The following is a 17903-nucleotide window of genomic DNA, read 5'->3' on the forward strand; positions in this document are numbered from 1 at the left end:
TTTTTTCCTTTTTTTGGAAAAAAAATTTTTTTTCCCGGGAAAAAAAAAAAAAAAAAAAAAACCTTTTTTTTTTTTTTTTTTTTGTTTGTGTAAATGGAATCCATTATGAAGCAATAGTCTCATCACTGCTCTGTGAGGTCTTACTTTAACCAGCATATTTGTGATGTTTGCCTTGAAGGGGTCCTATTATGCTTTTTCACTTTTTGAATTTTTGTCCGTGTGTAGTGTGTATGTTTGGGCATAAAATTTTTTAAAACTTACAAATCTCAAAGTCCACTCCAAAGGGAGATATTTCGTTTTTAAAAAATCCCTTTTCAAGAACCACAACGAACGGCTCGTTTGGACTACAGCGTTTGTTTTCCGGGTTTTGTGATGTCACAAAGCGGCTCATTGGAATATCATTAAAATAATTCCCGCCTACGGAAATTCGAGTGGTCGGGGGGTGGGGAGGGGCGAGGTCGTGGTTAGAACGCTTGGTTGAGTGAGTGCATCAGACAAGAAGACGACGACGAAGAAGCGCTGCTGTAGCCTCAAGCTTTTAAGTTATTACACATGCACCTGAATAATTATGTATGTAAATATGTATGTTACCATTATGAAAACGTTTTTATAATAAATTGCTGACAGTACAATACTGGACAATGATGTAGTCTGCAGAATTTACACTTCAATTATGAGACTACAGTGTTTCCCATACATTGAGTGCGGGTGTTTTTATATCACTGTATTTCTGAAGGAAACCGACTGTCTTCAGAAAATTGGATGTCATTTTCATTTAATCTTGCATGTAATGTCTGATAAAGCAGTGTTTTTTTGAGCGGAGCGCTGCTTTGTGTACAGCCGCTACCGGGAAAACCTTGATCTCTATCACTCCAACAGCGCCTGGCAGAGAATGAGTTTGCATATATATGCCGCCTTGGAAACACTAGTTTCACTGCAATTCATGTTATAATGTTAGAATTAAATGACAATAAAAATATTACATGTGAAATTATACTTATCTGTATATAGGAAATGCGGTTGTTGACATCCTATCTAAAACGTGATTTAGCCAAAAAATAACGTTACCACTCGTAATATGTCTTGCAATATCCGTGCGTGCAAAGGTTTTGCGCAATCCTCTTGTTCAATATTCTCTGGGTCTGAAAATTGATATGGCAATATTGACACCATTCTTAACTTAACCGGAGCAGACGGAACTTGCTGCTTTGGCAAGGGGCGGGGCAGTACTGAAACACTGTCTAAGCTGTTCGCCAATCACAGCGCACTGGGATAACTAACCAATCACATCACATTTCGTTTTTCGGAAGGCAGTGCTTCATCAAATCCGGAACTAATCGAGCCTTTTGTGTCAGGCTGGGGAGAAAGGTATTGTAATGTAAATTATGTAAAAAAAATAATGCATTTTTCGAACCACCAAGCATGAAAGCATGTTCTAGTACACCCCCAAAACAAATTCAAGACATTGTAAAAGAGCATAATAGGACCCCTTTAAATTGATTTCTAGGACACTTTAACTTTTATAAAGGGCAAAATTTTCCCAACCTTACTAAATGTACGTGTCATCATTTACTTCAAATTCTTAAATTGTATCAATATATTTAGTTAGAATAATTAGACTCTGTATGGTTGTTATCATTCAAATGAAATCAGTATCAATAAACCCCATCTTTCCACTGCAGAGGAGAAACTGAAGCTGCATCGAAAATGCCATTTAGATGTATTTACTCAGACTGTTTAATGAAGATAAGAGGTTCCATAAATGCATTTACACAGTAAAATTGCAAACGCATAAATGTTATAAGATTAATGGTTTACTTTTTTTAACATATAAATCTGAAATGTTGGAAAAATGCAATGATACTTTTAAATATGAAACCAAACCACCAGTAGGTGGCGGCAAGTCACCGTCTTAATGAGTGAGTCATTGATTCAACCAATTAATTCAAATGGCTAATTCATTCATTAAATAAAGCAAGTGACTGTCTTAGGATTGGCTCACTGAGTCATTGACATCCGATTCGTTCAAAAATGCTAAATCATTGAGTAATGAAACACCGCTGTGTGTTGCTCGGAGATGCGCGACTGTTCTGTTGTAGCTTTGCTTAGAACTATTTTCGTTAGCCAAAACGGTCAATAATGTGTCTAAAATGTAAGTCAGTTAATATTAACTACTTGTTTATGGCACTACTGTTGTATAAAATCAATGTCACATTTGCAATCATGCTGGTGCTTGGTCGCGTGATGTTGCTTACCTATATCATATGTTAAATAGAATATTTATATTTTTTTCTACCGCAGTATGTTTGTTTCTTTGTGTGTGCTGGTGCGCCTATTAGTTTGGATTTCTCCGCGAGTCAGACGAGCCTCAACTGACGCAACCTTGATACTGTCAATACATTATCCGTCATCAGTCACCGTTTACTCTGAAAGTAATAAAATCAGAATCATTCTCACCAAAGTTTCGGTGCTGCCCTAGTTATGGTTTGTTATTGATGTTTTAATCAGGTTACTTGTCCGGTCGGGCAAGTAAAATTCTCTTTCACAAAATCCACTTGTCCCGGACAAGTGTTAAATTGTATCAATATATTTAGTTAGAATAATTAGACTCTGTATGGTTGTTATCATTCAAATGAAATCAGTATCAATAAACCCCATCTTTCCACTGCAGAGGAGAAACTGAAGCTGCATCGAAAATGCCATTTAGATGTATTTACTCAGACTGTTTAATGAAGATAAGAGGTTCCATAAATGCATTTACACAGTAAAATTGCAAACGCATAAATGTTATAAGATTAATGGTTTACTTTTTTTAACATATAAATCTGAAATGTTGGAAAAATGCAATGATACTTTTAAATATGAAACCAAACCACCAGTAGGTGGCGGCAAGTCACCGTCTTAATGAGTGAGTCATTGATTCAACCAATTAATTCAAATGGCTAATTCATTCATTAAATAAAGCAAGTGACTGTCTTAGGATTGGCTCACTGAGTCATTGACATCCGATTCGTTCAAAAATGCTAAATCATTGAGTAATGAAACACCGCTGTGTGTTGCTCGGAGATGCGCGACTGTTCTGTTGTAGCTTTGCTTAGAACTATTTTCGTTAGCCAAAACGGTCAATAATGTGTCTAAAATGTAAGTCAGTTAATATTAACTACTTGTTTATGGCACTACTGTTGTATAAAATCAATGTCACATTTGCAATCATGCTGGTGCTTGGTCGCGTGATGTTGCTTACCTATATCATATGTTAAATAGAATATTTATATTTTTTTCTACCGCAGTATGTTTGTTTCTTTGTGTGTGCTGGTGCGCCTATTAGTTTGGATTTCTCCGCGAGTCAGACGAGCCTCAACTGACGCAACCTTGATACTGTCAATACATTATCCGTCATCAGTCACCGTTTACTCTGAAAGTAATAAAATCAGAATCATTCTCACCAAAGTTTCGGTGCTGCCCTAGTTATGGTTTGTTATTGATGTTTTAATCAGGTTACTTGTCCGGTCGGGCAAGTAAAATTCTCTTTCACAAAATCCACTTGTCCCGGACAAGTGGATTTTGCACAAGTGTTAATGGCCCTGTCCCAAATGGCACACTTCATGTGCACTTTCGGTCTTGACTTACATTGGTCGCTGTGTGCACATGGCCATTAAGTCCACGAGATCGTAGGGTGTCCCATTCGTCATTTTAGCGTTCAGAAGGGTCCTCGTGAGCGCCCCCTTTGCGGCTGCTATGCACACTCGATGCGCACTTCTGCTGAGCTCTGAGGAAGACCGTGAGGGTTTAGGGTGCCTTTTGGGAGAGGGCCAATGTTGAGCCCTGAATCCCAAGAATCGATTAGTCTAGCCTGTTTTTCAGTTAATGGATGGAACTTTGAAGGGCACTTCCCATCCAATATATTGACAAGTATGATATATTGGTCTAACACTTCTTGTAAATGTGTTATTGCGTCACCTGCTTTTCTGACAGCTCGAGAGCCTTGGCGTCAGAGCATCTCCTGGGGTGACATGGTGGAGGAGGAGCCGGCCCGCCCGCCGGGTCATGGCATTCACATGCACGAGAAGCTGTCCTCTCCTTCACGCAAACGGTAACAAAGTCACAAAATTCTGTGTGTTACAGAATAATGTTACAGAACTTTGTTTCTGTCCTAATGTTTACATCTTTTTTTGCTAAGAAAAGATTCTTTAACATGGTATTATTACCGGTTGAAGTGTCATTTCTGAACAGAATTGCCAAGTTTAAAAAAAATAATAATTTGAACACTTGTTCTGTCTTCTGTTGTTAGGGAAAAAAGGTAGTCCTATCCCCAAACTCACCATTATGGCAATGTTGTTACAGTCACTTAAACAAAAAGATGGCAAAATTTGCCATTAGTGGTGCAAAAATTAAACATTTAATTTTTTTAATGCTGTGTAAATGAAAATAGACATTGTATAGAATCCAGTTTCTGCCACAGAATAAGAAACTAAAAAGTTTGCAACTTCTCACAACTCTTGACTTTACTTCTCTTGTTTGTGAGTTTGTCACAATCCTGAATTTTTCTTCATCAAAATTGAGATGTAAACTGTACTTCTAAGAAAAAAATTTAAATTACCAAAAAAAAAAAAAAACATTCCTGAGATGTTAAGTCAACTCAGAATTGCCAGAAATAAAGTAACTTTGATTCTAAGAAGGAAAAAAAGGCAACAGGAGAAGGAGAGGGCGAGGGAAGACGCAGCGCGGGAGAGAGCCAGGTCAGCATCACGTCCTGCCAAACAGACCAGAATCCTGATTCAGCTAAACACAAGGACAGAAAGGACCAGTACAAAGAACTCAAGGGGATTTAGGCTTTGAGAAACAGCCTGATTTAGGGAATGTTTTGTGTAACCCTTAACCAAAATGTATACAACCGTTCAAAAGTTTGTTACAAAAAATTGTTACAAAAGATCTCAAATGCTGTTCTTTTAAACTTTCTACTCCTGAAAGAATCCCGAAAACAATCTTGAAAAATAAATTGTCACTGTTTCAGTAAAAAAAATATAAATATTACGCAGCACAACTATTTTCCACATTGATTATAATCAGAAATGTTTCTTGAGCAGGAAATCAGCATATTAGAATAATTTCTGAAAGATCGTGTCACACCGAAGACTGGAAGCTGAAAAAAATACATTTTAAAATATATTAGCATAGAAAACTATAACAATATTCCTGTATTTTTGATCAAATAAATGCTGCCTTGGTGAGCATATGAGACAAAAACATTAAGAAATATTACTGACCCCAAAGTTTTGAATGGTAGTCTGTTGTTTCTTGCATTAGAAACACTTTATAAACTTTAAGGTTATTTACGTCTTATTTGGTTCAACTTTCCTGTTAAAACTTTGAATTCTTGGGCTGTTTGATGATAATCTAAGAAGTCACCTAAACCTTTGATCGATTGAATACTGTGAGATCTGTATGGGTTAGAGGTGTTGTCTTTTTGCACGTCCTATCTGAATGTTTCTTCTTTTTTTCTCTTTGTTTGTTGTGCACACCATAGAGACCGTGAGGAGCGTTTGGCTGCTCTCAGTGCGTCTCAACAGGAAGCCATGGAGGAACTACAGAAGAAAATCCAGATGAAGGTAAACCATCATAAGTAATCTTCTGACATCTTATCCCATTTTTTAAAAAATCCTGTACCTTGGAAAAACTGCTGTTATGCAGTGTTAATTTTTTCTCAACAATTTTTTCACTGACGAAAACGAGACCATAACTAAATAAACAACAGTTTTATTGACAAAAGCTATTATAAACCTCTATTGGCCTTTTCATCAATGAATACAAATTGTATTGCATGTTGTGTTGCTTGTTCAAGCCTTCACAAAACATTCATATTATTATATGTTTTCTCCAGGAGTCTAAAACTAGACTAAAAGTAAAACAAGACTAAATTTTCACAATTTTCAGCATGACGAGAGCAGCCGTCGACACATGGAGCAGATCGAGCAGAGGAAAGAAAAGGCCGCTGAGCTGAGCAGCGGAAGACACGCCAACACGGACTACGCCCCCAAACTCACTCCTTATGAACGGCAGAAGCAGTGCTCGCTCTGTAACGTTGTGGTAGGTACTACATTATAGGATTCCCTCTTATCTCTTTGATTGGTTTTAATACATTCAGGGCCGTTGACATGGGGAAAACTAGGAATTCTGTCCCAGTCCAAGATCAGGAACATTTGAGCCACTCTAAACATGAGTGCAGAGACTCCTGCAAGGATGGACAGTCCGTCTTTGTTGCATTGCCAGGCAGAGTACATAAAATCACAGACCACAAGGTGATTCAGAGGATTTTCATAGAGAATGCAATGTAAATGAGAATTTAACTGCATTAATTAAACATGAACTCTGGGCGGAGATTAATAGCTGGGCGTGATTATGCTTTTCAAGCGACAGGCAACAAATCTTTGAGTGGCCGCATTTATTTCTGACACGCCCTGCTTTTACTGCAACTGAGGCCAGACACCTTGGAGCTTCAAACTGACATCAGATTAAGCGCTGGGGAGAATGAAATCTTGTTAAAAATGTCAGATGACCTTGGCCAGGCTCTGACACCAGAGATCATCTTTAGGTCAGCGGGAAGCACTCTAGTTAATGACATTATACACAGACTGTCCTGTGTGGGCTCGACTCCAGGACTCAAAGGAGACGAACAACACAAGCATCCAGATACTGTTGTCTTCACCTGATCTAGGAAAAAACTTTACTACTTTTCTGTTTAATTCTAGTACAGATTTTTCACTTGGGTCACTTTCATGCAAAGCACCTTTCAGGTTCAGTCCTCTTGGAGTAAATGCGAGGTTTAAGGGTTAGTTTAACCAAAAATGAAAATCGTCATAACTCGGCGTTTACTCAGCTTTATGTAGTTTCAAACTTGTATTATTTACATACTTCTATGGAACATACAAAAAATTGAAAAATTCAAGTTGTGTAGATTTTCACATTTCCTTTATCTCCTTTTTTGGCACTTTGGGCTCCATTGACTTTCATAGTACAGGTGCATCTCAATAAATTAGAATGTCGTGGAAAAGTTCATTTATTTCAGTAATTCAACTCAAATTGTGAAACTTGTGTATTAAATAAATTCAATGTACACAGACTGAAGTAGTTTAAGTCTTTAGTTCTTTTAATTGTGATGATTTTGGCTCACATTTAACATTTTTAGTGAATTGTTGGCCTTATGGAAAGTGTTGATTTACTGTACATGTACTCAATACTTGGTAGGGGCTCCTTTTGCTTTAATTACTGCCTCAATTCGGCGTGGCATGGAGGTGATCAGTTTGTGGCACTGCTGAGGTGGTATGGAAGCCCAGGTTTCTTTGACAGTGGCCTTCAGCTCATCTGCATTTTTTGGTATCTTGTTTCTCATTTTCCTCTTGACAATACCCCATATTCTTAACTAGCTGAAAAAAGCAGGCAGTGCGGGACAGCAGCAGCATTCAAAATAGTGAATTGGTGGGTTTTTGTTAAATGTGAGCCAAAATCATCACAATTAAAAGAACCAAAGACTTAAACTACTTCAATCTGTGTGCACTGAATTTATTTAATACACAAGTTTCACAATTTGAGTTGAATTACTGAAATAAATGAACTTTTCCACGACATTCTAATTTATTGAGATGCACCTGTATAGACAAAACTAGCTGAAACATTCTTCAGAATATTTATTTTTTTTTCCCAGAGAAGAAAGTCATATAGGTTTTTAAATGATATGAAAGTAAGTAAATGATTAATTGGTAAATGATTATTTCATCAGTCTTGATCAAGGGCACAGAAGTGGTGTGCAGCACCTTTTCTAGGGTTTGAACCAACAACCCTTTATTATAAGAAAAATTCACCCATAAATGAAAATTGTAATTTATTTATATATTTGTATTATTTTAATTTTCCCTTAAGCTTTTCCAAACTTGTGACTGACTTTCTTCCATGGAATAAAATTTAAAAAAAAAAAAAATATTATTATTTTTTTTTTTGGGGGGACATTTAAGTACTGAGTAATGTTAATTAACTACATGCTCTTATTATATGGTTAGGATTGGGGTTTGGCTTAGAGTTACTTTTATTTTTTATTATTTTCCCTTAAGCTTTTCCAAACTTGTGACTGACTTTCTTCCATGGAATAAAAAAAAAATTTAAAAAAAATATTATTATTTTTTTTTTTGGGGGGACATTTAAGTACTGAGTAATGTTAATTAACTACATGCTCTTATTATATGGTTAGGATTGGGGTTTGGCTTAGAGTTACTTTCTTGTAATTGTGCATAATTAATTGTTGTTATTACAATAATGAGTACATGTAACATGTGGAACAAGGACACCTTAAAATAAAGTATTACCAAAAATTGTTACTCATCAGATCATATAGATTAATTTCACCTTTCCTTTTTGGTGCTTGAGAGTTTTGGATCCCATTGATTTTCATAAAATGGACAATATGGACTTAACTCTATATTTAGTTATTTTGATCCAGGGCATGATTGTGGATAGTTCATGCATCGCCTTTTCTGAGATTCGAACCCACAACCTTTCTGGTTATCGGAAAAGTTCCCCAAAAATGAAAATTGTCATTTGGAAGTACCGAGTCTGCTCCGCCCGGAGCTGTTTCCGTGTAGGACTGTTGGCGCAAGCTACATTAAAGTGATTATTACGTTTTGAATATGGATATTTTTCTTACAAAACGCATCAATTCACTGCAGGAGGCCTTTGTTCACCCCCCGGAGCCGTGTGAGACACTTTTTATTATGGATGGGCTCATTTTATTGAACTTCTTTTGGACTGATGCATTGAAAAAATCAAAGACAATTTTTAATCTAACTCTGCATGGATTAGTCTGAAAGAAGAAAGTCATATACACCTAGGATGGCTCTGGGGTGAGTAAAACACAGTCTAATTTTCATTTTTGGGTAAACTAACCCTTTAAGTTAGTGCACAATAGTGATCAGCTTGAACCCCACAACCTTGTCGTTTATTTGAAAATTTAACCCAAGAATTGAACTCAAATTTACTCTATATGTAGCACAAAAAAAGATTAAAAGTGCACAATAGTGATCATATGTGTGACTTTCATGTGTAGAACACAAAAGATGTTTTGATGGTGGTGAGAGTACAAGATCAGCCCTGAACCATCAATCTTTTGCTTACCAGCCCTGATCTTTTAAGTTGTACCAGCCTAGTTTCTCATGATGAACAGAACCATTACATGAATAATAGAGACATTCCATAGAGAAAGAGTCTTATATGCTTTCACATGACCTCTTGAGTTTTAGGACAGGTGAGCTGCCCTACAAACTCAAGAGGTGATATTTGAGCTGGTGAAAAACAGTGCTTGAGGCGCTAATACATTCAAAACGGAGCTGTCAAAGCTCTTTGGTCTTTTTACTTATCAGTTATTCACCAGTGTTTTCTGGCTCTTATGAGAGGTGTCTGTCAGCTCTGCAGATGTCTGTCAGGATCAAGGGATCATATTTAGTTTTAAAGGGTTGGAACATATGTCTTGATACCTGAGAACTGTCAGGCCGTGAATGATGCCGAAACGCATTGTGCAGTAGATTGGTATTTTTTAGGCCCATGGCTTTATAGTTGGCGAATCGCCTCACGTGATCTCCGACCTCTGTGTTTGTGTTGCAGATCACCTCTGAGGTCCACCTGTTCAGTCACATTAAGGGAAAGAGGCACCAGCAGGCAGTGCGGGACAGCAGCAGCATTCAAGGGCGGGAGCTGTCCGACGAGGAGGTGGTGAGTCTCCCCCACTAAAAAACACTGAAGAAACAAGGGTCTTCCCCAGAAGTCCATTGTGAAAATGGAGAGAGTTTTGATAGAAATGCAAATTAAATGTATAAATTTGCATGTACTTTTAAATATGAAAGTGACTTAATGTCCTAATGTACTTAATGAAAATACAGATAAGTTCAATATATTTATATATAAAAGGCCAAATTGATTTGGATATTTAATAATTAAAAAAATCAAAACAATTTAAAGTAATATACAAATTATTTGATATTTAATACTTTTTAATATTTAACAACATTTTATATTTTATACATTTTCTATTTATTTATTGCAAATTTTATTTAAAATAATTCCCGTAAAAAATGTATATAAATTAATTTGCCACAGGTAAATCCAATTCTTAATTATTGTCATTGTATACATGTTTGTTTGCTTTTGTATATATTTTATTAACAGTAATTCTGAATTGTATGTGCTTATTTTTTATTTAAGTATTTTTAAAATAAAGAATAATACATTATAAATACATAATTTATAATTTTATATATTTTATAATAATTTATACATTTTATGATAATTGTATAAATACAATTATTATAAAATTGTTTAATTTTATTGTAGATTGTTAATTTTTTAATTATTATAAATGATACATACAAATAAAGCAAAAAATAATGTAACATTTCATACTAATTTTCTATACAAATACGAATTCTTGCATTCATTATATTTATTGAAGGATTAAAACTACTGGAAAAATTGAAGTGCTTTAATGTAAATTGTTTTAGTCTTGCCTATATTTTTCACACACACACACACACACACACACACACACGTTTGTTTGCTTTTATTGCATGTATTTTATTAACTATAAATTATACATAGTTATTATAAAACTGTTTGCTTTTACTGTAGATGAGTTGTTTTTTTCAATGATTATAAATGATACGTACAATTACATACAAAAAAAGCAAACAGAATATAGCATTTCACTGATTTTATATACAAATAGGATTTATTACATTTATTATTCATAATATTTCTTGAACGCTTAAAACATGAATATTTGGTGGTACTTCATGTAAATAATTTCACTCTTGCCATGTTTCTCACACAAACAGTACGCTCACACGCCATTCAAGTTCATTTTTATGGCATACATTTCATTTTATGATTTTGCACATTTTTCATATCCGTAAAGGTTTGAGGGGATCAACACCAACTTTCCCATATTTTCCCCAGTTTGTGAGACCGTAAAAGGCTACAACGAATCAACACTAATAGTGTTTGTGTATGTGGCGTGGGGTGAGATCACCCTGCCTTGTCTCTGGGCTTGACAGAGTGCCTTTCCTTTGAACGCCGCTCGTTAAATGCGGGATCTCTCACCGCAATATGAGATTGGCTTTCACACTGGGCTACTTTGTACGGCTGACAACTGTTGGTGCTATATGTCGCACCTTTGGCCCCTGGACCTCCTTCATTCGAACCTTTTTTCAGCGAGTAATATTTAAACCCCCACTGCTACCGCTAAATCATTAGGCTTGGCTGCGGCCACCTATTTTTCTTCCTGACAGTGTGATAAACACACAGCCAAGCCACCGCGCCACGGCTCGCAACCGCGCGACACACGTCAGGTGCAGCCGACTTAATGAGGCCTGTCTAGATTGTGGAGCTTGATGTATGTAATTGAATTAACTAGTTTTTAAACAACTTTCATTCGGTTTACGTTAAAAAGGAAGCCACCATTTACCTGTGATTTTATACGACGCAATCTATAACAGTCAGCGAAATTAGCTAAATTGGAAACGTGATTTTGTCTGAACTGTAAATTTTTTCATTACCGTGTCCTTGGCTCTTATTGGAAAAGAACATGTTGCTTATATTCCTTCATCTGTAGAAGTTTATAAGTAATATGTGTCTAAATGTGCAATTTTGGTCATTCGTTCCCATTTTAAGGAAACCTGGCCACGGGACTTGTTTGGATAATCTTGCCATGGACGCCCCAGTGCTTCTTATTTATGTCTTTGCTCATTTTGGTGCGCAGTATTTCATTCACGCAACCGCCAACTATTTTCCAGTCGGCACTTCCATAATTCTTGCCGTTATGAAAGATTTTTAATTAAAACTAAGATGGTTGGCTGAACCGTGCAGAGGTCACAACATAGTTTTTCAGCAGAAGCGGGTCCAGAGCCTCCGTCTCTCCTCATATTTAGTCATATTTCGCTATTTAAAAGACTGAGTTAAATTGAAAATACAGCGATTATCAACAGCAATGGATCAGTGCGGCTGCGGGACACTTGGATTGCCTCTTGGACTCTATATTATCCTTTATTGGTTTTCATCTCTTCTGGTTTAATGTGATATATCGTGGCTCTAGGCCCCCTGTGTTTGACATGCAAGAGTTTTATTTATCCTCAACCTTTGACGCCAGTTCAAGAAACACAGCTGTACGGTCAGTTATTCCAGCTAAAATATCACACAGCTTGTTGGAGTCGTGGCCTAATGGTTGGCACACAAGTGCTCATGTGGAACAAGCAGATTTAAGTTCAGACTTGTATTGTGTATCGATACATTAAGTGGCTTAAAGTAATTTAAAGATTATTAAGTAAATATAATGGAATACTATAGTAGTACTTAATATTTATATATATTAAGTATACAATTATATTATTTAATTTTTTATATTTTTTTCTAGAATTCTAGAATATAAAATAAAGTATATACACATATTAAACATAAAATTTATACTTAATATTTGTAAAAAAAAATGTATGCTAATTATTTGGATAACACTTTAGAATAGGGAACAATTCTCACTATTAACTAGTTGCTTATTAGCAAGCCTATTATTAACAAATTGGCTGTTTATTAGTGCTTATAAAACACATATTCTATCCCTGATCTCACTTTACGAACTATTAATATGCAGCAAATTGGGAGTTTAAGGCAAAAGTCATAGTTATTGGTTTGTTAATAGCGAGAACTGAACCTTAAAATAAAGTGTGACTGGTATTGGAATCATATTCTGTTATTAAAATAGAAGGTGTATATGCACACATTAAACATTAAAATAAATATGCATCTCAGTACTTAATATTTATATAACCTATTATGTTCTATCTATTTTACTAGAATATTTTTCAAATAAAAACTATGTACACACATATATTAAACATGCACTTTTTATTATGTTAAATAATGTGTATATACTTTTTATTATAATAATATTCTAGAAAGATAATATAAAAAAATTCTGAAATTGTAATGTAACTTATAACTATAGTAACTATAAATAACTTAAAATAATAACTGTAAATATTATATTTATTAAATATTTCATTTAATGTCATCTTTTTATTATTGTTGTTATATATATTAATATATTTGTATATTAACCAGTTCTTTCCTTTAGTGTTCTGATTAACACAACAAAGTTGTTTTGTCGTTCTCTGAACCTTTTTTATTTTATTTATTTATTTTTTACAACAGACATCATGTCAAATGCAAGGTTGGAATGTAATCCTGCAAGGGATGCACAAGTCAAGTTTTTTTTTGTGGGTTGCTGGTTAGTTACCTTATACCTCCTGTCTTTACATTGTACCTGAATGACAAACAGCTGTCTGTTTCACATTGGGGAAAGCCATCTTTTGCCGGCTCTTTTGTGTCACACAAAAGAGTGGAGGAAGGGGACGTGTATCAGTGTGACAGTGAGAGCTTCATCATGGCCCCTGAGCAACGGCGGAGGTGTGATGTTTTGAGTGCTCTCTCATTACGCCCCACAGAAAGCACTGTGGGTTTTTGGGTGTTCAAGCCCACGGGTTGGTCTCTCTCACTTTTTATATCCCACTCTCACGCCTCCTATTATCACCGTGTGCAAGTGGACACCTGTCCATCACCTGTCCGTCCATGAATTTGATAGGTCGTCATAGGTCACATTGTCCTCTTTCTATAGCATAAATTTATGTAATTCTGACGAAAGCATCACTATTAAATATTGCTTATACTTGGAGTTTGGGTTTTTTCATGTGCTAATGTTCGTCAAAGCAATCCGACTATTTCCATCTGACAAAAAATTCTCACAGACTTGAGTCATTTAGATCATCTAAATATGAAAAATACTTTCTACATTTCATGCATGTATTAAACAGGGTCTTAAAAAGGTCTTAATTTGCCATTCCACATATTAAGGATATAAAAGCTTTTAAATCTCACATAATATAAAGTCTTAAATTCATAGTCATGGCAAAAAAAACTATCTTTCTCTGTATTTTTGTATTTTTTTTATTTTTATAATACAAATATTAAAATATTTTTTAATACTAAACATCCTCAAATCAAGTTGCATTTATTTGAGATGCGAAATGAAGTCTAGTTAAACAAAATTGAGTTTGTTTAAATATCTGTCAGAGGAGTATGAAAATTTGTTTTCCTTTTGAATGAAGTTTATTTGTATTTTTTGTTAGCTTTTGTTTATTTTAAATCAAACTCATTCATTTTGATCAATTCTGCAGGAAACAAAACTTATGACAATTTATTCTCAAGTAAATGTATCTTGATTTAAGAATCTTTGGACATTTGAACTGAAAAACAAGACAAAATATTGAGGAGGAAAATTATTGTTTTCGAGTGCAACCAGAAGATACAGTAAGTATTAAGTTATTTCCATGTTTTAGTGTTTGTGAGCAGAGCTGTTCAAGCCTTAAAGGGGTCATATGATGCGATTTCATTTTTTCCTTTCTCTTTGGAGTGTTACAAGCTCTTGGTGCATAAAGAAGATCTGTAAAGTTGCAAAGACTAAAGTCTCAAATCCAAAGAGATATTCTTTATAAACGTTAAGAGTCAGCCACACCTACCTAAAACGCCTCGTTCGAATACGCTCCCACATATCTACGTCACGATGTGGGAAGATTTGCATAACGCCGCCCAAATGTTCACGCAAAGAAAGAAGGCGTAACTTTTATTCTCGCTGTAGTATTGTTGCCGCTGCCGCCATGTCCTGAAGACGCTGTGTTTTTCGTTGTGAAAGCAAAACTACTTTGTTTGGTCTTCCAAAAGAGGACGATATCCGCTTCGTCATGCCTAGAGCTGATCCGTGCTGGTCGCTGAGGAAATACATCAACTTAGTGCTGTGGATCGCCGGCACATTTTATGGAGGACTGTTTACTGATCCTGGGAGAGTAACGTTAGACTAAAAGGCAGTTCTGACTCACGTTAGTACGTTTTCTTTTATCATTTGCCACTGATGATTCAAACGCGAGCTTTGGGCAGTGTGGAGTAGCACTTGTTGTTTGTTATTTCTCTGATCACAAATGCAGACAGGGTTTTATGTTTACGCGGCACGATGCAACGCGTAAAAAGACAGTATAAGTCATTATAATCAGTAATTATGTCCCCACTGGATGCAACAAATGCCTCGTTTGTAATGGGTTTTAATGTTTTTGTCTCGTCGCTCCGGCCGGACACGGTATCAACAGTATGGTGACTATTTGCCATAACTGTTTTCAATTCCTCTGTTCACTTGCACATTACGAGCTTAGCTCCAGCCCTGATCTCCTCACAGATCTGTTTTTGTGGTGCTCCCCTCTCCTCCAAACCCCTCTTTATAATCTCAAGATGGTGCACGTCTTTGAGGTGTTACAGAAACAATCCCATTAAGTGAACGGCAGGCGAACTAGATCGCCTTTCAGAGAGATTACTCAACAGATGCCTCTCTGGCCACAGGGAGGCAATGGTTATGACTGCAGGCTCGACTCCTGTTCCCCAGGGACTCGGGGTGGACGCCCTGTCCAGCACACACAATAGCTCGTCCACTTGAAACACTATATGATGCAGATCTACAGATTTCAAATGGAGGGCCATGAGGCAATTTGTCACATTTGTCTCAAAGTAATTCATTAAGGACAGGTGTCAAGCATTCGAGGCTGTGGTCGTTAAAACGTTGTTATTGTTCACTTCGTTATTGTTCAGCATTAATGGACCTGTGAAGAGCTGTTAGAAGAAACAGGGAGTCGATGTTTATTCAGATATGTTGTTCGTTGTCTCCGAACAAATCCCTAAATATTGAGCACATAACTCATCCCTCACCCTTGGCTCTGAGCATAAATGATACTGATCTGACGTAGATAATAAAACAGGTGAAATGTTCCGTAGCCTTTTATCTTAAAGGGATAGTTCACCCAAAAATGAAAATTCTGTCATTATTTACTCACCCTCATGTGGTTCCAAACCGGTAAGACCTTGGTTTAACTTCGGAACACAAATTAAGATATTTTTGATGAAATCCAAGTGCTTTCTGACCCTGCATAGACAGCAATGCAACTACCACATTCAAGGCCCAAGGTAAAGGTAAAATAGTCCATGTGACATCAGTGGTTTAACCGTAATTTTACGAAGCTACGAGAATACTTTTTTTTGCGCAAAAAACAACAACAAAAATAACGACTTTGACAATTTAAATTTTTGGGTGAACTATACCTATAAAAAAAAAAGAACATTCTGGGATCATTTACTCACCCTCATGTCATTGCAAACCTGTATGACTTTCTGACTTTCGTCTCAATCAGTGTTGGACCCCATTGACTTTCATTGTACAGACAAGAAAAAAGTCTGTACAATGTCTGTCCGCATTAGTGTGACCCAAATCATAGTATGGTGAAATGAGTGTCCCGAAGGATGGTTTACGTTGAAAATTTGAAGTGCAGATACATTCACACTCTATCAACCCACAATAATTTGCATTGGACGAGGATTCGATTAGACGAATAAAAAATCTTAAACTACAAACATGGCAGATGTGCGAAGCCGACAGTTAAGTATAAAGGTTTAGATAAATAGTTTTCAGTGAATAATAATCTGTATCTAACCTGATGGGAAAAAAAATGTAATATTATCCACATTATATTTCATCTGCAACGATGTTGTGAACTATTATAAAGATGCGTTTTGGTCGTTAACCGTTAAATGCGTCATTATGCAAACATATGAGGTGAGTTCCAGACTTGAAAGACATGCGACTGGTAGGTCAACGTGTCCGTTCGTTTCTGTCCAATATGGTGTGAAATGAAATGAAACGAAATTTGAAGGATGTTATTTATGTCAAGATGATTGACAGGGCAGTTTAAATGGTGACATGTAAATATGACGTCAGTATACGTCCCAAAGCTTGCCTATTATTTTCCTACTCATTTAAAAGTATGTACATTTTCTTCACAAAAAGAATACATACTTTTAGTATGAGGAGTAGGTGATTTGGGACTCGGGATGAGACATTTTTCAAAATATTTTCCATTGTGTTTCACAGAAGACAAAGTCATACAGGAATGACATGATGGTGAGTAAACTATGACAAAATTAAAAATGTTTAATTTTCAGAACTTTGTGCAAGTATGTTTACAAGCACCAATCTAATCAAGCTACCGCAGATTTTTGAAGCATTAAATACACATTTTGCATCATCTCTGTCATTGGAGGAAACGCACAACACATTACACGTTAATCTGATGTGTAATCAATCGCATTGTCTGTGCAGCCACATTCACAGTCATTTTTATAGGAATCTATGCGATTAGAAATTTCACATGAGAATGAAAGATTTCCCAATGCATATTTGCCAAATTTTCTGCATTGGCTTTGCCATATACTTTCGTGTAAGATGTGCTTGATACATCGCTAAACTATTGATGAGACCATGGACTTTTTGTCTGCTAAATTTAGCCAAACGTCAATGCAGCTTTAGTCTGACATTGCCAAAAAAACAGTGGTCTTAAGTATTTACGTGGCATTTAAAAAAAGTGATTGCAGTCGCACTTTATTTAAACGTTCAATTATCGCTATTAACTATGATTTTTGCCTCAAAAACTCCCTTACTAACTATTATAAAGCAGCAAATTAGGAGTTTAAGTTAAGGTATTGGGTAGGATTAAGGATATAGAATATGGTCATGCAGCTTCATAAGTGCTAATAAACAGCCGATATGTTAATAATAGGCATGCTAATAAGCAACTAGTTAATAGTGAGAATTGGTCCCTATATTAAAGTGTTACCGTTATTGCTTTAGTCTGACTAAAACCAAACCTTTAAATTGCCAGTAAATGCTCACTATGAAAAAAAACTACTGAAAATATTCTTCTACCATCATCAGGGCAGTACAC

At 35.9% G+C, this 17903-nt stretch overlaps 1 protein-coding gene across 1 annotated transcript in view; it reads left to right on the plus strand.

The window, feature by feature from the left end:
• Nucleotides 1-17903, plus strand: part of LOC107589352 (S phase cyclin A-associated protein in the endoplasmic reticulum-like) — a 101834-nt gene that overhangs the window by 8893 nt on the left and 75038 nt on the right. The window contains exons 9-13 of the mRNA XM_016277765.1: nt 3976-4093; nt 4680-4739; nt 5528-5609; nt 5935-6087; nt 9649-9756. Coding sequence (XP_016133251.1) covers nt 3976-4093; nt 4680-4739; nt 5528-5609; nt 5935-6087; nt 9649-9756 — 521 coding nt within the window. The remainder of the gene's footprint in view (nt 1-3975; nt 4094-4679; nt 4740-5527; nt 5610-5934; nt 6088-9648; nt 9757-17903) is intronic.

This window comes from Sinocyclocheilus grahami, unplaced genomic scaffold (assembly GCF_001515645.1).
Source record: "Sinocyclocheilus grahami isolate Dianchi unplaced genomic scaffold, SAMN03320097.WGS_v1.1 scaffold115.1, whole genome shotgun sequence".
Taxonomy (NCBI): domain Eukaryota; kingdom Metazoa; phylum Chordata; class Actinopteri; order Cypriniformes; family Cyprinidae; genus Sinocyclocheilus; species Sinocyclocheilus grahami.